Below are 19,255 nucleotides of genomic sequence, written 5' to 3'. Positions count from 1 at the left end.
TGGTAGATGGGGCGGTTTGACGGGGCGCACGCGACTGGACGGGACGGCCCCGCCAGGCGATTAGTCTCGCGGTGTGACCGGTTCGTGGCGGAGCGACCCCGGTCACGGCGCGGTCAGCACGCCAGTGCCGCACGGACCCAACCCCTGTCGGCAGCCACAGCCCCGATGATGTAGCCGAGCAAAAGATGTCCTCCAAGATGGTCACTTCCCCTTCCCAGGGAAGGCACACCGCCGCTCGGCACCACGAACACCACGCGCTGGCGGACCGCGGCTCCAGCAAGAGCAAGGACTCGGACTGGGGGCGCGACGGGCGCGACGATCAGGGCTCGGCGCGCACCTTGAGCGCACGGAGCGATGACTCCCTGCTGCCCCAGAAGAGCATGATCTCGCGCGTCGGCCTCTACGTCAGGGAGTTCTTCGAGCAGTCCACCCTGCACGGGCTGCGGTACATGATCCTCGACAAGGGCAACTACTTCGACGTGTGAGTAGCGAGACGATGTAGCGCGGCGCGGAGCGTCTGGAAAGGAGCGGAGCGCCGCGGTGGTAGGCAACCCATCTGACGCGTCCGGCAACCCATCGGACGCGTCCGGCAACCCATCGGACTCGTGCGCGCGGCGGGCGTGCCCATGCTACATCTGGCAGGGGTTCCACGGGGTGGGGTAGGCAACTCATGGGACACTTGGCTCTCGGGCCGGAGGGGCCGGCCTCGCCGGTGGCAGACCGAACGAGACGGATCGTCGTTCCCGCTCTTTGACAGCGTCAATCCGTACTCCGTGTCGTCAGGGCACTGTGGACCGTGGCGCTGGTGGCCTCGGTGACGGGGGCCATCCTGCTCATCGGCGGATCGTGGCGTCGCTTCCAGGACAACCCGACCGTGGTGCAGCTGGAGAAGGACTTCCGCCTCTGGAACACGAGCTTCCCCTCGGCCACCATGTGCTACGACCGGCGCTTAGACGAGCTCAGGGTGCAGGACCAGATAGCGGAGTGAGTCCCGGGGTCACCGGGTTTAAATTCATTTTGTGCGCTATACTTTACGCAATGTCCGACAGCTCACCTATCTGTGAAACTCGCATACCGAGCCTGTCGTTATGCCAGGGAATTCTGCTGGACAGGTTGTGGGGAGCCCGGGACAACGACACAGATGACTACCGGCGCTACTACAAGTTCGTGGAGGCCGTGGCGAACGCCAGCTTCTGGTCCCTGGACGTGTTCAAGGAGTTCAAAGGCGACAAGGAGCTCAACGCGGTGAACATGCTGGACCTGGCCGACAAGGTGAGTGGTGCTGGTGATGACGATGACGGTGTTCACGGCGGCGCACACGTCTCACCAGAACAACTTTCCCGCGCCGCAGGTGAACCTGAAGGTGTTCTTCCGCGCCACCGTGTTCGACACATCGCCCACCATCAACTTCACGGAGACGTTGACGGAGATGGGCATCTGCTACTCGTACAGTGCCGTGACGGCGCGCTACCTGCCCGTGCGCAGGAACACGCCCTTCGAGGACTTTAAGCCACCGCAGTGCAACTTCCTCAACTCGCTTTGCTACGCCCGCGTCGAGGACTTGCAGGGCCCCGTCAAGGTGAGGTCCTCGGTGGCTGGCCGGGCGTGTTTCACTGCAGGAGCCAAGGCAGGAGCCCCTTCATGTTGGCCTGTTCGGCCCTGTTGCAGTACTACGTGCACTCGCCCTACGAGATCCCCGACTCGGCCTCCAAGCCCTTCACCGTGCACTCCCGCCAGGAGCGCGACACCACGGTGCGCTTCCTGGAGACGATCGCGGACGAGCAGTTGCGGACGCTGACGCGCCGCCAGCGCCGCTGCCAGTTCTTCGACGAGGGCGTCAAGCCGTACCCGGTGTACTCGTACAACCTGTGCATGATGTCCTGCCGGCGCAAGCTGTGCCTGCGCTACTGCGGCTGCGCGCCCTACTTCTACGGCGACCGCGGCGACGGCGTCAAGATGTGCGACGTGGACGGCCTGGCGTGCCTGGCGCAGCACGCCGACAAGCTGGTGGCCCTGCGCGAGGAGGACCCCGAGGCGCAGTGCAAGTGCTACCACTCGTGCGAGGAGATCCGGTACACGACGGACCGCAACTTCGAGCGAAGCTGGTGCGTCCGAGTCCGATTCGGGTCGGGACTCTCAGAGGCCGCGACGCGGGCCGCGAGGGCGGGCGCGTCTCCAGAAGGGAGGGACGCCGCCGGCCCGGCCCCATTCGGGATCCGCCGGCCAAATTGAAAACTGAGTCAGACGGCGGGCCGCGAGCCGTGAATCACTCCGAAACCATTAACGAGGCGCCCCCTCCTTCCAGCAGCTTCACTCTTTCTCTATTTTCGGAATCGCCTTTGAATACTTATACTTCCCCTGCCACGCGTGAGTGCGGCCGCCCCGCTTCCCCGCGCGCCGCGCGTCTTGCAAACGCCGAGCGTTTAATCTTTATTGGTTATGGCGTTGCCGACTGCTCAGAACCTGCTGCGGGGTTGCATTTTGTCGCCTCTCGCCGCGGCTAAACGTTTCAGTCCGCAATTTGTGGTTCGCGCGGCGCGTGCTGGCCGTGCTGGCCCGGTGCTGGCCCGCCCGGAAAAACCGCGCCGATTTACGGCGGCCCAATGGCGTGTTGTGAATGGCGGGCCGAGGCAAGGGGAAGGGGGAGGAGTGTGTGTATGTGTGTGTGTGTGTGAGTGTTTATTTACGGTGTAGGATTCAGCACTGTAAATCGCGTCACCACTTCCTCATAGCAGCCCCATAACATTCGGCGAAATGAGTCTCCCTGAAAATTTAAATCGCCTCTCTCTCTCTCTCTCTCTCTCTCTCTCTCTCGCGGCGTCGTGTCCTCGATACTAACTGCTTCTCGCGACTCTGGGACGGGAGTTAGGGGCTGTCCTCACACTCGCACGCAGCCCGCCGCTGTCGGATTCAGACGCCAGCTCCGGACGAAACCCAACCAAGCCTCACCTAACCTGCGCTTCTCCGCGGCTGCCCCGCAGGTCCTACCCCGTCCCGGACAACATCCGCTTCCGCTGGGCCATCGAGCTGTACAGCAAGACCAGGGTCAAGCGCTCCATCATCTTCACCTTCAGCGACCTGCTGGGTAGGGTACCGTCACTCCTCGGACACACTGCACTGTGAGACACACTGTGAGACTTTCGACGCTGACGCTCGGCCTCCTTGTCGCAGTGTCGTTCGGCGGCACCGCGGCGCTCTTCCTGGGCTGCAGCCTCATCACGTTCGTGGAGCTCATCTACTTCTTCACGCTGAGGCTGCTGTGCTCCGTGGCGCAGGCCCGCAAGCGCCGCCTCACGTAGCAGGCCGAGCAGGCCGTCGTCACGGCACTGCCTGGCATTGCCTGACGCAGACGCCCTGGGTGGCTCGGCGCGGCGCCCCGCTGGCCGAGGTGACGGCCCTGACGGCCATGACGCGAGAGGCTGCGAATGCGGGGCGATAACGCGATAAGGGATGGGACTGCCGCCCTGCCGCGGACCCGGCCGGGCACGGCACGTCCAGGCATGGCCCGCGCTGCAGGCTATCGGATGTCAGCGCGACGCCAGCGGCCTGCCGCGCCTCGCCACCCCGCCGCCCCGCGCTTGCGAAGGAATTCGCCTAAATGTTTCCACGTCCATCAAAGTCCGCGCGCGTCGTCCTTGTTGGTGGTCCCCGCCCCGCGGCGCCCTGCCCTGCGCTCCGCAGCTTCACGATGAGCCTGTGTCCGAAACTGGACCGACCGGAACGCAGCGGTGCTCATCGTTTTTCCGACCTTCTTTTGTCCGACCTGTCCAAACTTCACTTGCCCGTGAATCTCGGCTGAAAATTTTGTCCGAACTTCTATTGTCCGACCTCCGTTTTGTCCCACTCACTAACACCGCCACACGGTTAGGCTGCAGCTAGAGGCAACTCGGCGGCGCTCAATGGATCTAAACACCCGCGGCTCACTCTCTATGTCAATCAAGACTGGATGCAGGACAATACAAAGACATTTTACCACCAAATATATTCAGAGTAATAGAAGTAAAATCAACCCGATATAGAAAATTTCAGCGAAAGAGGGCACCCCGGCGAACCGGCCCTCTTCCCTGCGGGAGTGGTGCTCACCAGACAGTTCCCCCATCTCATCACAGGAGCAACCTCAGAGTTAAACCGCAGTGGCCCCGTCATTGGTCACGTCATCTGTGATGTGGAGGAGTCCTCTCATAGTAGGCCAGGCTGCCACCTTTCCCAGTAGTTGGGTTTCGATCCCCGGCCCCCTTCCCACTCAGGGGCCATGCTACTGGTACTCAGGAGTCTGCGTCACCCTGCCCAGCAGCGGAACCACTGGGCTATGAGAGGCACGCCAATAAGCGGCCGATTTTGTATACTTGAACCGCCTTCTTGCGATGCAAGCTTGGTCAAAATATTCATTTTTATACTGCCGTACTGGGCATCGAACCCCGGACTGCGTATTAGGGGACCGACGCCTCTGCGCTCTCGGCCACCACGGCCCATGGGTGACGATGGGCGAAGGGAAGCCTTTGAAGCCGCTGGTCCGAACCGTATAGTCAGACAAAAAGAGAGGGAAGCTGGTATTCGATCACTCGATCCGGGAGTAGGAGTCAGACATCTCAACACCTTCGGCCACCGCGGCTCACCGGGTGAGCTGAGTGGCGCAACGGGTCCAAACCACATCGGGAAAGCCACTTCTAAAATGTAACGAATTGCTGGGAGTCGAACCCTAGCCCCTGCACGTGATCATGATTTTCTCGGGATGCCACAGTGTAGAGGCAGGAGTGGGACCTGCGACGTACTCCACAGAAGTGGCGGCGGCCGAGCGCGTAAGCGCGATGACCCGCATATCTCGTAGGGCTAGGGTTCGACTCCCAGTACATTTTTACATTTTAGAAGCCCACCCAATGCCCACCCAGAGTGCGAGAGGGACAAAGCGACGTATGCAGCGAATGCACAGCCTGTCGAGGACCACGCTGCCGGGCAAACGGGAGCTAGGCGTCGTCGCGTCGCGGCGTCGCGCTCGTCGCGGCCCCCGGCATACACCGCGGTGCGGAGTAAGCGCTGCGCGCCCTCTAGCGGCCCGGCCTGCGTCGTCGTGTCGGAGAAAGTCCCGGAGCCATTAACCTTTGCTCTGCGAATTCGCACAGTCATTTGTGTATCATAGGACCGTGCTCAGTGCCTACCGGGCCGCGGGCCGCGGCGCGGCGTCTCTCGTCCCGTCTCGTGCTGGCCAGGGCGCCTTCCTGCATCGCGTACTGCACACTTTCACACACAAAGGGGCCCGATGGTGGTGCGGTGGTGTAAATAAGCAAGAGGCGTTTTTACCATTTAGTATAAATAAAAATAAAGACAATTTTATTCCTAACAAAATACAACCTACCATTTCAATGAATGTATACTGCGCAATGTACAGGTTTTGAACTTTCAACATGGGTCTACGGGTAGCCTTTCGATCGCTCTCGAGAGTCGCAAAATCAGTGCAGCGTTCAACGCAGCGTAACAGAAGAATACTCCACGCAACTCACTTTTCACATCATTTCACTTGAGGACCCGTCCGCTTATTTCTAGAGAAGCCGTCACTCCGCGAAATGATTCGTGTGTTTCTGACGAACCATTCTCCGCAGTGACGGGGACGATATCACATGGGGTCACGTCGCGGTGGGGCGACAGCCGGCTGCCCCGGGTTGGAGTCTCGGGGCACGGCGTCGCTGTGTCACGAATGTCTGGCGGTGAGGTCGACGGGGGCCGCGGCGGCGCCGAGCGCGGGGCTGGCCGGCCTGAGGGGTGTCCCGAGGGGCGGCCTGGACCCGGGACTGGACGCCGGGCTGCCGTTGGCCGCGCCGTCCGCGTCGCCGTCCTTGCCGCGGTCACTCTCCCGCTCACTGACGCCTGAGTCGCTGCCCTCGTCCCGGTCGCTGGCCTCGTCCGTGTCCTGCCGGCCCGACGCCGCCGCCGTCCTGGACAGGTCCATGGGCTGCTCCTGCTCCAGGGTGTCGTCCACGTCCAGCCTGGGGGAGGCCGTTGCGCGCGGAGGCGGTGACCGCACGGGAGGCGATCGCCGGGGTGGGGGCACTGGCGGTCCCAGAGGCGCGACGACGGTCTTGAGCACGGCGCGGATCCTCGGTGAGGGCGGCGGCGACGTGCTGCCGGGCCGCGCCAGGGGGAGGGGTGACGAGTGCCGCGTCCACTCCGGCCGCGGGGGGTGCGCGGGGTGCGCGGGCGGCAGGGGGAACAGGGGCGTCGTGACGCCGCCGTTGAAGGCCGCGGCCGCCGCGGCCGCTGCAGCGGGAAGGAAGGGCGGGAAGGGCAGCTGCAGGGGGTGGCCGTGGGGCGGCGGGGGCAGCAGCCCTCGCGGCGTGCCCCACAGCATGGCGGGCAGCGGGGCGCCGCCGAAGAGGGCGTCGGTGGCCGCGCCTCGGGGCACCGACGGCGACCCCTTGGGGCTCTTGTCCGGGGGGCTGACCGGCGGTGCGGCGTGCTGCTGCCGCTGCTGCTCCTGTTGCTGCTGGTGCTGCTGCTGTTGGTGTTGCTGGTGCTGATGTTGCTGCTCCTGCAGCAGGCAGTGGATCTTGAACCAGTTGGACCTGCGGCCGTACCGCGAGCCGCTCTTGGACATGCCCACCAGCAGGCACTTGCGCAGCCGGCACGCCTTGCACGACGTGCGGTTCTTCTTGTTGATGACGCACGATCCTTGGTTCTTGCACTCGGTGATGGAGCCCAGGTTGTTGTACGTCCGGCCGAAGAAGGACTGCAGAATAAGAAGCGACGTTAAATTTTGACCTTTTCCTGCACACACATTCACATCCACATCCTCAGGTCCCGTGGCTCCTACGCTTACCTTACACCCCTCACAGGTGAACGCTCCGAAGTGGAACCCAGCCGCTGGCTCTCCGCACACCCGACAAAGCTGGCTCATCTGTGGACAGTGAACAAGCAGCGGTGAGAACTCCGCGAGCGAAGCAAAAGGCGATTCCAGGCCGCTGAGGCGAGCCGCCTGCTGCCGGGCCACGCGGAGCGCAGGGCGACCCGTTGGGTTGCCTGCATCGCAGGCGGCGCGGTCTCCGGGGGGCGGCGACGCGGCGACGCGAACTCGGAACCCAGCTGTCCGCGTCCGCGAATAACTTTCCCCCTGCGGTCGCGGTAATTACATTCTTCCAAATAAAAACAGCTTTCAATTAACGAATTTCATTTATTAATCGGCCACGCACCAGCCCGGGCCGCTGATTATCTCGATACGGCAAACATTGCTTAACAAGGCTTCCATTTCGGAGACGCGGCCCGACCCCGACCCGACCGCCGCACCGGGGCACATAACTCATGCATCGAGCGCCGAGGGGCCGCGGAGCCGCGGAGCCGCGCCGTTTCGGAGACGACGCCGTCGCGTGGTCATGGCGGTCATGGCGTGGCGTCGCGGCCGTCTGGCTGGCCGGAGTGCGGGTGGCGGCGTGGCGGCGGCGGCGCGTCTCCCTCGCACCCATTCATCCCGCGACCACTATCCGCACGCAGCCGCCCAGCCTCGCACGCGGCACGCGGAGAGTGAATTAAATCAGGGAAATTTATGGGCAAGGCGCGAGGCGCGACGGGGCGGGGCGAGGGAGGGGAAGGAGGGGGAGGAATTCGTCGGCACCACTTGGCGACTTGGCACCGAGTCGATCCCGGCCCGGGGCCCGGGCTGGAGATCAGTACCGTGTCATCTTTCTCAATGCGCGCGCACCGGTGCGGACCGGCCCGGCTGCCTGCCTAGATCAACTTGCTATAGCACTTCTGGTGGCGAGCGACGTGAGACCCATGAAAAACTTCTGTGAGCGGGAGAGGAACGGAGAACAATAATTAAAAATCACGGGTGACCGGTGTGCTCCAGCGGGTCGCCGGGATGTCGTCAGAATTAATAATAATAACGGGTGAGGCCGATGAGTGACGACCCAGAGCCGCTAGGGAGGGCCGGGTGAAGCGAGGGGCGGGGTGGGGGGCCGGGCCAGGTCGCGGCGTGGCGAGGCGAGGCGGGGGGCGGGACGTCCTAGCTCATCGCGCTGGGCCCATCCGTTTGCATAAACACGGACTCAGTGAATTAGCATGATTTTGATATCAAGTCGATCGTCGCCAGACACCACGCTACACAACGAGCTTTCCCGCGCGGCGCGACCGCAGGCTGCGTGCGAGAGGTGGCGGCCGTGGCGGCTGGCGCTAGCGGGCGGCGGCAAGGGCGGCGGGAGGGGCGGGCGTCGAGGCGTCGTCTTTGGACGCAGCCCGCGCCGTGTCGTCGACGGACTGCCCGCCCGGCGCCCGCGAGAGTTATGGCCGTGTCGGGCCGTCATCCTGGACGTCCTGCAGCCTGGACGTCGCGGACGTCGTGGACGTCCTGGCCGGGCGCGTGTTCCCGCAAACTGGGACTGGCGGCAAGCTAGCCGTCGCCCGGCCCGGCCCCCCATTCCATTTTTCGCGCCGCGGTGCGGCAGCGGGACACGGGCGCGCACTGCCCGGCCAGGGCCCGGCCTGCCTCGCTGCTGCCGCCCGCTGCGGAGAACAAGCCGCCGGGGTGAGTAATGTGCCGCGGCCATCTACGCGTTGATAATAAAATAGATTTTTCAGTTCAGAGCGGACCTGCCCGCCCTCGCCCTCGCCCTCGCCCTGGCCGGCGTGCGGGCCGCGGTGCCCTGGACATGCCGCCGTGAATATGAGAAATCGCTGCGAGGGACAAGGATGCCCAGGATGCTCCGCTTGGCTCGTAGGCGGGAAGGAAGCGCCCACCAATGCCCCTACACTGCTAGTCCCGTGTCCGCGTGTCCGCCCACGCGCGGACAGCCCACCGCCGCTGGACTTCCCTGCACCGCGAGAGCCTCCGAAACCGAACCGTCGGAAACACGTAGCAGCTACTCACCACGTCCGTGGAGGCCGGACTCCACCAGCCACCCACCAGCTGGCCGTGGGGGCTGTGGCCGTGGGGGCTGTGCGCCCCGTTCGACTCCCCGTCCATGGCGTCACGTCACATGGCCGCGGGGCGTGGTGGGGCTGCGGCGTCGCGGGACCCTCATCCTCACTGCCCCTGCCGCCCCATGCCGCCGCGGGGTGCTCACGGCGTCCTCGCCGGGGTCCTGTGGCGCCGGTGGCGGGCTCCGTTGTCGACGGGCGGAGGTGCACAGAACTCGGAAACACCCGTGACTCGGCACTCGTAGCGCGCGTTCGCGATTTCGCTCCACCGAGAAGGTCGTCTGGTCGCCCTGGTCCGCGCCGTACCGTGGACGCCGCTTCGCTGGCTTCGCTGCCGCCAGAGCAGCCGCTGCCTCGCGGTGCCTCGCGGTGCCGCGCCGCGTCGCCTCGCCGCGCTAGCCGCGCTCAGGCACTAACGCGATACCCCCTTCCTCATAGAGCGGATTATCCCGCAACACTCCTCGCGGCCCCAGCAGCCGGCCGCCACCACGCCCCGCCACGCCCCGCCACGCCCCGCTCCGCACGCGCTCGGCCAATGGGGACGCGGCGTCGCGGCGGGCTCCTCAACGACCTGGCCGCTAGCGCTGCGCGCGTGCCGCGGCCGCGGCGACAACCAGCGCCTCCCACGGCACTCCGCTGCCTCCGTACCCCGTGCCGTCCGAGTGGCCCGGACCCGAACGGCAGCTGCATCGCGGCATCTCGGCCGCGATAACCGCCACCGCGGCCGCGGGCCGCGCTCCACCGTGGCCATCATTGTGTCATTCATGATCATTGTCACCTTCTCCCAGCCAGACTGCCGCCTCGAGGTTGGCTGTCGCGCCCCGATTCGCGGACCGCGGACTGGAGAAGGCCAGGCTCCAGGACTGCAGCCAAACCTTTGAAAGAAGACTCAAGTCTAGCGAGGCGCGGGGAGCCCACACCGCACGCCGCATGCCGGGGTTCAAAGTGCAAAGGTTGAGATCTCGGTTCAACGCAGCCTTGCGGACACCTGCCAGTGCAGGGATGTCCGAGCCAAGTCACTGCCTGCGCCTGCGAGGCAGTGCAAGGCAGTGCAAGTCGGCGCAAGTGCAACGGGCCTGTCTTCGCCGGGCCCGACCGACGGCACCCGACAGGGCCTAAGTTATGCGTGGTTATGCCGTCCGCGACGACGGTGCAGGGGGCAGGCCGTGGGGCAGGCCGTGGGGCAGGCCGTGGGGCAGGGCAGGCCGCGCGCGCAGACTCTCCGTCTTTTCCCAGCAAACTGGCGGCGGCACAATGCTCGAGCCTCTGCACCGCGACACCGCGACTCAAAGTGGGGCCACCGTCACCGCCACCACCATCTCCAGGCCACGGGGACGCCGTCAAAAGGCACTATCGGTCGCGTCTGGGCCACCCTGGCGACCCTGGCAGTGAACTGCGCCCTTGCCCTGCCCGCCCTGCCGGTCCTTCGACGGCTGCCTTTTGGTGGCTCTCTACTACAGTGGAGGAGCTTTTAGTTTTCCGCGCGGATGGCGCGGTGCAGCCAACGCGTCGCTATACACATTGGATGTGGTTAGCTCTGAATGGACTGCCATTGTGGTCTCCAAGTGATCGGCGTCGCCGGGCGTCGCCGGGCGTCGCTGACAGCTTTGATGACCACGCACACACACACACACACACACCTACTCACGCACGTGGCCGGGGCGTCCTCCACCGGGGGCGGGGCCTTGGGCGGAGCAGAGACCTGGCCACCCCGTCCCCTTCCCTCCGTGCTCTGTCCGCAGATGCCCGTTCCCGGTATTATTGGAATGACAATAAATTGCCGAGCTGTCCAAATAGCGCGACGGCGGGGTGCTCGGCCAGGGCCTTCTCGGGACTCCGGATGGCGGAGGCCACCGCGGAGGCCGTCCGTCGGGCAAAAGAAAGCGCGAGAGCGACGGGGGAGAGGAGAGGGGCCCGCTGGTGCATCCAGATCACGCGTGTGCGCCGCGCGATTTATAGTGATTAAAATCTGTCGACGCGTGGTCGGGGCGGTCGGGGCGGACTGGCGGGCCCTGCCTCGCCTTCGCAGTCTTCGCAGTCCTCGGTCTTCACGCCCCGCGCGGCTCGTAAAGCAAAGCGCAGCAAAGCGCGCGCCTGGCCGGCCGCCCCGCCACCGCAACAGCGCGCAACAGCGACGTGCGGCGCGGCCACATTTCAATTGAGACTTCAAGAGGCTCAAATCGTTAATTTGGTGCGCCGCTGATGTACGGCGCGGGCGTGCGCGGCGGGCGGCGGCGGCGCGCGGGGCGCGCGGGGCCGGGCGTCGTCACGCGCGTGCTCGGCTCGGCACGACGGACAATTAGCGCGAGGCTTGTTGGCGACGAGCCGCGCGTCTCCTCTTCGTTGTCGCCTCGGGGTGAGTTGGCGCGTCATACACTTTTATCGTCGCGTGTCCTTGCTCTTGCTCTTGCTCCTTGCCCTCACGCGACGGGCTGGGCAGGGCCGCGCGGCCCGGGCCTCTTCCCCGACCGGGGACCCTGTTCCCGGTTCCTCTGGGTTCCTTTCCCTCTAACGAGCAGGCCTGCTCCACTCTGCCAATACGCACCTTTGTTTGCACACAGCTTTCGCACGCTGGCCAACACCAACAAAGTCGTCCCGGCTGACAAGTGCGCGGCCGCCGGGTGCAGTCGGTTGCCTACCTCGGTGACTCGGCGGCTCGGCTGGTGCGGTAAGTAGCCCCCACGTCGAGCCGTATCGGCCCATCCCGCTTGTCGCCGACGCGCACATCGCTGGGCCAAAGGTCACGGCGTGGTCACGGGCCCGGCGCCGCCGGCACGGTACAGAGTAGCGAACGACACATATTTCACGGGCAGCATGTACCGAGCACGGCCGGGCAGCGCGGCCTGCGTTTTGCGCTAGTTCATGTGCAGCAGAGCCGAGCAGAGCCGAGCAGAGCCGAGCAGAGCCAGCGGAGCCCGCGGCGAGGCGCGACGGGCGGCCGTCCGCGGTGAAGCCCGGGGCACTCGGTGGGGTGGCCGGGAAGGCAAGCCGGGCAAGCGCGTCGCGAACTCTACCTACGAGCAGGCAGAGGCGAAAAACGCGGCGACATGCGTTTGCCCGCTACAAGAAGTACGGCAAGAATGCGTCGTGACGCCGAGACGCATTGCCGGTACTTGAACCCCGCCCTGCCTCCGCCCGCCCTGCCCTGCCCCCCTCGGCCGTGCCTGCTTCTCTGAATGTGTCGCCAAGTGTACACGCGCGTTTAAGGACCTATTGAGCTCCACGAGAAGTTGTAGTCAAATACCTACCACGGCTCCCGCCTGGCTGCGGCGTGGCCGGCGTGGCCGGCGTGGCGCGTCGCTGCCAACGGGTCCAGTACTGATGCTGGAGTGGTACGAGTGAGGGTACATCGCCAGTTCCCAGAAGCCCCGTGCGGCCCGTGGGGCCCGAGGGGCGCCGCTCCAAATCACCGGCCGGCGCCACACGGGCTTGCGGGTCTTGCGGCCACTCGGCGCCGCGCGGCCCAAGTCCCTCGCCATTCACCTCGCTATGTCGCCACACTGCTGCAGGGTCGTGGCACCACGCCGCCGTCCTAAGGCTTCCTCCAAGGCGTCCTCCAGAACGCCCCGTCGCCGCCCAGAGCACGGGGCCAGCGTACAAAGACCCTGCCGTGCCGTGCCACCCTCCCTCGCCGTGGCTACCGTGGCTGCCATGGCTGGCGTCGTGATCTGGTTCGGCGCGCCGTGTCGGCCGTGTCGCGATGGCGCGGGGGCCGGACTGCGGTAGGCTGCGGTAGGCTGCGGGTGGCGGTGGGACGCGCGCTGGCTGGCGGCCAAGAGCGTCGCCGTCCCCGCCATGCGCCACCGCCGCCACGCCCTGGCATTGTTGTCCGGAAGCTGTGTAGCGCCACGGGCACACCCCGATCGCAATTTCAGACACACACTCACACTCACACACACACACAGACACAGCGGCGTGCGAAGCTCGGCCGCGTAAGCGAGCGCATTCCCGCCAAGGGGTATGAAAGACGCGGGAAGCCGGGCGCTGGTGGCGCTGGTGGCGCTGGCCGGGCTGGCATGGGTTCGGGGAAGACCGCCGTCCAGCGCGCTTCCAGCGCTTCCCATTTCAGGCAGCCCACCCGCATGCCGCGATGTGACCTCTGGCAGGCCTGTGGCTCTCACACGGCCCCCCTCCTTTTAGTTTATAGAAAGTGCAACGGAGAGCAAGATGAGTCGTCCCACTTGACTAGGAAACTGTGTTCATACTGTATACTTATCTCGACTGCTGACTTAACGATAGCAAAATTTAGAAATCCTAACTGCAAGACGTTCGAAATATACTACTTACTACTGAAGTTTTTTGGCAATCTGAACCGAGGCAGCCCTGCCTGGCAAAAACAGTCCGGTCGACCGCAGCGATGGCCGTCGATGGCGTCGATGGCGGCGACGCGACACGCGTTGATCCGGCGATTGACGGCGGGCCGGCACCGCCACTCTCCGGGAGCGATTTGAGGAGATAATGCCGAATTTGGGTCGCGTCCGCGCGGCCGCGCCCTGGCCGTCCTGGCTGCCCCGGCCGGGCCGCGCCGCCGCGCCCGGCGCCTCGATAGGAGAGATCGCTTGTCTGACCAACGGGACCGCGAAGCACATTTGGATAAGCTCCAAAAGTAATGGCGACGGCCCATGCCGGACCTCCAGAGTCCGATCGCTGGTTTTTTCCTCCCCTCGCCGAAGTCCTGACTGAGTAGCTCCGATCGAGATCGGCTCGGCTCTGTTTATGACGAGCGCGATGAGAGGAGTCAACCCCAGCCGGCCGTCGTCCTGTCGTCCCGTCCCGTTCCGCGCCGACCCCGCTTTGCGGTTTCCCCCGGCCGCCGAGGTTTGGCGCCAAAACACGCCCCTTTCGCGGCCGGGGTCGGGGCCTCGTAAAGCAGCGAAGCAGCGGCCGCGCGAATGTAATGAGTCGCTTTTATTACTGGCCGTGTCGCTCGTGGCGTGGCGGGGCGTGGCGCGCTCTAGCGGGCGACAGGGCTCTGACGACGTGCCGCGGCATGCCCCGCCCTGCCTGCCTCCAGCGTCCAAGTCTCCGGCCGGAAAAGCGGCAGCTCTAATTTCCTACCAGGGCATCGGAGGAGCGGCTACTCATGAGAAATTAATGTTTCGTTAACAATAAGCGTTTCAAACAATCAAATCGGATTTTAAAATCAAGTTACACGTCTTGCATGCGCACGAACGTTCCTCCTACCGCGCAACATTTCAGGGAACATGCACCCAAAGTTGGAAATCTGCTGACTCCTACTCTCTGACTGCTGACAGGGCCTTGCTCCGGTCCGAGTGGCCGAATAATGGCGGGAACGCGACCGATACCGATTTTCTTGTTTTGCTAGTCGCGACGGCGCGATCTCCGCGTGTTCGGCGCGCTATTTTCGGACGGGGCGCATCAAGCAGGCAATTCACATGCGGCCCGGACGATCAAAAGTGGTCCAGCCTGCGCGAGCGCGTGGACGGTCTGGAGTCCACCGGAGTCCACTGGACCCATCCAATAAACTGGGGTCATCTGCCAGGAAAGTTTTGGCCACGTTTTGTGCGGTCGCGGCCCGTGGTGTGGGCACCGTGGGCACACCGACGAACGTTATCGGCGGACGTCATCTCCTACGTCTCGGCCTTCGGAAATATTCCCTGCGCTGCCCTCAAAAAGGCGACCAGTGTTCTGTCCGAAAAGCCTCCTATAGAGCCCTTGGCACCTCATAAAGAAGCCCGCAGCCCCGATAACGCGCTGGGCTGGGCCTTCGCTGTGCCGCGGTGTGTGCTTGGTGTCCTAGTCCTATCCGGGCTCCAGGTCGTCGGTGGTACGTCGCTGGTCGTGTGGCTGCCGCGCTGAGGCCGGCCGCAGCCCCGGGGGCTGAAAACAAAGGCGACAGGTAACGGCGCGCCTTTCCAAACAGGACGAAACACAATCCTGTGGGCGCCGCGAGACCGTGAGCCCCATGGGGGTCGCTAGGCAGGTCGCCGCTAAAATCTATGGCCATGCCGCGCTAGAGGGAGAGGTCTCATTTGGAACGTCATCCTTGGCATGGCCGTAGACACGGCGCGGCGAGGCGGGGGTCCCAGCGGTCCCAGCCCTGGCGTCCAATCCCAGCCCCGGCTACTTTGTCCTCCGCGGCTTCTAATTCGTATCTCAGCGCACGTTACGGTCGCATCCGCGGCGCCTGCTGGGCACGGCGGGCGCGGCGGGCGGGGCGCGGCGGTCGCCGAGGCGTCCGTTTTCACCGCTAGAGGGTGCCGCGGCGTAAGATCCCCACAGGGGCCAGCGCGACGATCCCGCGGATCTGGCGAGAGGTCTCAGATGTGCCCGCAGCTCCACGAGATATGTCGTGCCCGCGAACGATATTTTTGCCGCCGGTGACAACGCGTTTCGTTGCTTTGTCTACTTTTTGGAAAACGGTACGGCCCTCGATTTATGTGTTCGTCCTGCAGCCGGGACAGTGGCGGGGCAGTGGCGGGACGGGGACGCGTCGGACACGGGCGTGTCTTTTCTGCCACTTCTCGCCAAAAGGAAGCCCTGTCGCGCGTCGTTGTGGTGTCGCCTTGGCCGTCGCGACCTCTCGACTTTCGTTTTGGAATTAATGTTAAGCATTCATATCTCTGGGGGCGCCTGCCTGCCTGCCTGCCTGCCGGTCTGCCTGTCTGCCGGGGTGCGAGGTGTCGCGAGAACACGCTCCAAAACGAAGAACGAAGAATGGCAACGTCCAGCCGCAACAAATCCACTGCAAACGGGCCCGGTTCAAATCAACTGTCGCCGCCGAGCTATGCCGGCGGCGGGAACTGAATTTGGCATCCATCTTGCTGACTCGTTGGAGGCGCGGAGGCGTCTAGCAATGACGGGTGAGCGTCGCGTTCGAAGCCATAAGCAGCGGACGGTCGCGCACGGGGCAGGCCGAGGGGCAGGCCGAGGGGCAGGCCGAGGGGCAGGCCCCTGCCTTGAATTAGTGTAAGAGCCAGGACTAGCGGGGACGACAGGACAGGACTACCCCCCGCCGCCCTGCCCAGGACTGCCAGGACTGCCCAGGACTGCACCGCCTCGACACGGCGACACTTTTCCCCGCGCGCGCCTTTATTTCGGTTAAAGATGAGTCTACTAAATATTTATTTGGTCCATAAAAATATTGTCCTGGAAGCGAGCGGCACGGTCCGGGGACACATTCTCGGCCTGCTCGACCTGCTGCGGGGTCCATTAAGTCCACGGGTCCGTGGGGGGTCCTGGGAGGTCCAGTTCGGGGCGCGGCGCGGCGACGCAGCGCGACAGGGCGACCGCGGCGCTGCGGCGCAGCCGGGGTCAGGCGACGCTCGAATATTTTAGGTTAGGTGATGATGCCCTCGGGAGATTCCTTATGTAAACAAGAGGTGGCGTCGCGTCCTATCCGCCGGACGGCTCGGACGGCCCGGATGGCCCGGACGGCATGGATGAGGGCGCCGCGACGCCGCGACGACGACGCGGGCCTCGCCACTCGCAGGGCGGACGCGCGATGCGCGTGCGGACGAGGTATCAGTCGCACGTTCACGACAACCTGCACTGGCCAGCAGCGCGCTCTCTGTCTCTCTCGCACTCCCAGAGGCGTCCCATATTGCGAGAGAGACAGAGTTACATTGTGCCTCCAGTACTGGCCGAAGCGCCCCGAGGCTTGGGGTGGCTGGCGCCATGCTGGCGCTGGCGGCGTGGGCCGATTCTAGCGGATTCCGCGCGCTGTCCTTCCTCGACAGTGGAGGGGAAGGACCACCGGTGCGGATAGAACGCGTCCGCCTCGACGACGTCATGACGTGGAGGCGCATGAGCGCGAACAGCCGTCAGCCCAGTCAGCCCCGAACAAACACATCACTCTGGCTTTTGAAAAGCGGTATGAGAAATTAATATCCGCGCCGTGATGGGCCGAGTCAGTGACTGCGGGGCGGGGCGGGGAAGGGTGCTGCTCGCCCTGCTCGCGCGCGAGTCCACGAGTTTCGGGATGTGATTGTGGGAATAGCACCCCCCTCCCCCTCTCGCGTCTCTACGGCGCTCCCCGCGGCGAGTAAGAGTGGCTCATTCAGCCGCCCGTCAGCGCGCAGCGCGCTCAGCCATTCAGGTTAGGAAACCATGGCGAGGATTATTACTAAATTTCGGCTCATCGCATCATCATCGTCTTCCTGGTCTTCCTGGGCGGCGCGGTGGATTTCACGGGCAGATCAACAGCGCGAATAAACGCACCGTCCTGCCACCAGAATGGGCCGGTCCTGTGCTGCCAGTCGCGGCCTGCCCAGGCCTGGCCAGGCCGGGCATTTCAGGTCGATCACGCGGCGGCACGTGGTTGTCCGGTTGTCGGGCTGCTGCCTCCAGGACACGTGTTGGAGCCCCGCGGTGCGGCCGCAGTGCACCGCCTGCTTGAGTTGTCAGCCCTGGTTGCGCCCAGAGAGGCGCGATGGCCGGCCATGCCGCGTGCTCTCGCGGGTATTTGTCAGTGCAGCAGCGCTATTTCTCACAGCCCCTAGCCCGGCCCAAGCATCGTCGCTTCATCACCCGCCCTTGTCGCGGGTGACGCCGCCGCCGTGCACCCGACCCTGCCGGTCCAGCCCGTCGACGGCCACCCGAGACACTTGCTCCAATTACCACGATTGCCCTGTTTTCAGGTCGTCGTCGACCCCCTCGCTGTCGTGGCCGTCGTCGTCGGCCCGGTGGCCCCGGACCTCCCACCTCGGTATGACTAGCCGGGCCGGCGCGTGCGGGGCCGCCGTGCCTTTTACTGCCCACACTTCGGGCTGCTCTGGACTGGACTGGAGCGCGTCGTGTGGGTCATCGCGCAGCGCAGCGCCGTGGAGTCGATACGACCACTCGGCCACTCACGACCTCCACGACCTCCACGACACGCCGGGCCGCCCGCCGCCCTTCGCGCGGTCGGAAAGGCAAGTCGTTTTAGCGGGGCCCTGCATTGTGTGCAACGCGTCGGTGTCAGCCTGCCGAGACGCAGGTAGGCAACCCTGCCGCCACCGGCGCGTTGCGTGCACTTTGTTGTCTCCAGGCTGACGCTGCCCTGTCGCCAAGGCGCGCCGCGCGCCCAGAAGAACAGGAAGGCGCTCTTCTTGGCCGGCGAGGTGGCTTCGTGCTCCCAATCGCCGACGTATTTCATGTTGTCAGTCAGGCGGCCGGGCGACGTCGGGCGCTGCGTCGGCCGGGGCCGAGGCCGGGGCACCGCGGGGTGGGCCGGCCGGACCGGTGTTGCTGTTGTTAATGTCAGTGTCGCCGTGTTAATGCCGCCCGTGTTTTCACGCTGATAACCCTGATACAGCGGACCCACAACGGAGAGCCGGCCAGAGCCCGCCGCGGCCCGCCGAGCCAGTCACTGCCATTCAGGCCGCGCCCGGCGACACCCACAAGTCAGGCATTTGCCAAAAATATCGAAAAAAAGAAGAGAACAAAGTTATTCCGTTCCGTCTCATGAGTGAACTTATGCGGGCTCGTAATTCAGGCTGCCTCGCGAGGCGTCTCGGCCACCAAGAGCCCCGGCGCCTCGGCGCGCTTCCTGCGGTCTAGGGTAGGCCGGCCTCGGGGTGCCGGGGTGCCGTCGGCCCGGCCCGGCGTGACTTAGGGAGGATGTGCGACACACGCCCAGCACGGCCAGCACGGCCAGCCTCGCGCGTACGCGCGTGCATCACCGTGTAGCGATCGCCATTATTGCCCCGCCACCATTTTGCATAATGGGGCGAGGGGCCTCGCTGCCTCGCTGCCTCGCTCCAGACTGATGATATAAATTTTAAACAGGAGTGTGACTCCGTGTCCGAGCTTTATGCTTTACAGCTATTAAAGTGCCGTAACTGCCGTGGCGTCCGCCGACATGCCGCGGCGGGAGGGGCGCTGTGCAGTGTGTGCCTGCCAGCCCCGGCTGCCTGCCAGCCCCGCCTGCCTGCCAGTCCCGCCTGCCTGCCAGCCCCGCCTGCCTGCCAGCCCCGCCGCCTGCCCGGCTGGCGCTTCCCTAATTGGCGCTCATCGCGTCGCCGCGTCCAAAAAAGAAAAGCCCCGCGAACACACGGTGAATGGCCGGGCGTTCCCTAACGAGCGCTCATCGCAGTCGCACGGCCAACAACGGAAGCCCGCAACACCGGCTCTCGGCCGGCCGGTTTACGGGCGCACTTTTGCAGTGCCACGGCCGCGGCGGACCCGCAACCCGGCTCCCGCACCCGCGTGCGCGGCCGCACTGCGAGCCCGCCCGGGGATGTGACCCCGCGAACAAAGAACGCAGCGAGGCTCACGTCCCGGCACTCGTCCCGACACCCTTCCCGACATGGTGGCGACCGACATGGTGGCGAATCGGAACGAAGCGGGCAGACGTGACGGCCGGCACTGCACGGCACTGCACGGCACGGCAAGGCACGCACCAAGCCGAGGG

General features: G+C 65.0%; 2 protein-coding genes across 2 annotated transcripts; one reads left to right on the top strand and one right to left on the bottom strand.

Moving 5' to 3' along the window:
• Window positions 1-83: 83 nt before the first annotated feature.
• LOC117651168 (sodium channel protein Nach-like) lies at window positions 84-3,299 on the top strand. Its single transcript, XM_034394974.1, has 7 exons — window positions 84-481; window positions 784-984; window positions 1,113-1,272; window positions 1,352-1,579; window positions 1,669-2,105; window positions 2,982-3,085; window positions 3,172-3,299. The coding sequence occupies exons 1-7, from the start codon at window positions 186-188 to the stop codon at window positions 3,297-3,299; spliced, it is 1,554 nt and encodes a 517-aa protein (XP_034250865.1). The 5' UTR covers window positions 84-185.
• Window positions 3,300-5,686: 2,387 nt separating this feature from the next.
• LOC117651167 (nuclear receptor ROR-alpha B-like) lies at window positions 5,687-8,971 on the bottom strand. Its single transcript, XM_034394973.1, has 4 exons — window positions 8,852-8,971; window positions 6,812-6,889; window positions 6,402-6,721; window positions 5,687-5,981 (listed from the first exon to the last, which is right to left on the bottom strand). The coding sequence occupies exons 1-4, from the start codon at window positions 8,945-8,947 to the stop codon at window positions 5,687-5,689; spliced, it is 789 nt and encodes a 262-aa protein (XP_034250864.1). The 5' UTR covers window positions 8,948-8,971.
• Window positions 8,972-19,255: the final 10,284 nt, after the last annotated feature.

Source organism: Thrips palmi, unplaced genomic scaffold, assembly GCF_012932325.1.
Source record: "Thrips palmi isolate BJ-2018 unplaced genomic scaffold, TpBJ-2018v1 HiC_scaffold_5, whole genome shotgun sequence".
Taxonomy (NCBI): Eukaryota; Metazoa; Arthropoda; class Insecta; order Thysanoptera; family Thripidae; genus Thrips; species Thrips palmi.
The sequence above is the reverse complement of the archived record's forward strand: the minus strand, read 5'-3'. Positions and strand labels throughout refer to the sequence as shown.

Coding starts and splice junctions, on each gene's coding strand:
- LOC117651168 (XM_034394974.1), top strand. CDS start 186: ATGTCCTCCAAGATGGTCACTTCCCCTTCCCAGGGAAGGCACACCGCC. Junction 1,580..1,668: donor ACTTGCAGGGCCCCGTCAAG/GTGAGGTCCTCG, acceptor GCCCTGTTGCAG/TACTACGTGCACTCGCCCTA. Junction 2,106..2,981: donor CGCAACTTCGAGCGAAGCTG/GTGCGTCCGAGT, acceptor GCTGCCCCGCAG/GTCCTACCCCGTCCCGGACA.
- LOC117651167 (XM_034394973.1), bottom strand. CDS start 8,947: ATGGACGGGGAGTCGAACGGGGCGCACAGCCCCCACGGCCACAGCCCC. Junction 6,722..6,811: donor TCACCTGTGAGGGGTGTAAG/GTAAGCGTAGGA, acceptor CTTATTCTGCAG/TCCTTCTTCGGCCGGACGTA. Junction 5,982..6,401: donor AAGAGCCCCAAGGGGTCGCC/GTCGGTGCCCCG, acceptor GGCCTCCCCCAG/GCTGGACGTGGACGACACCC.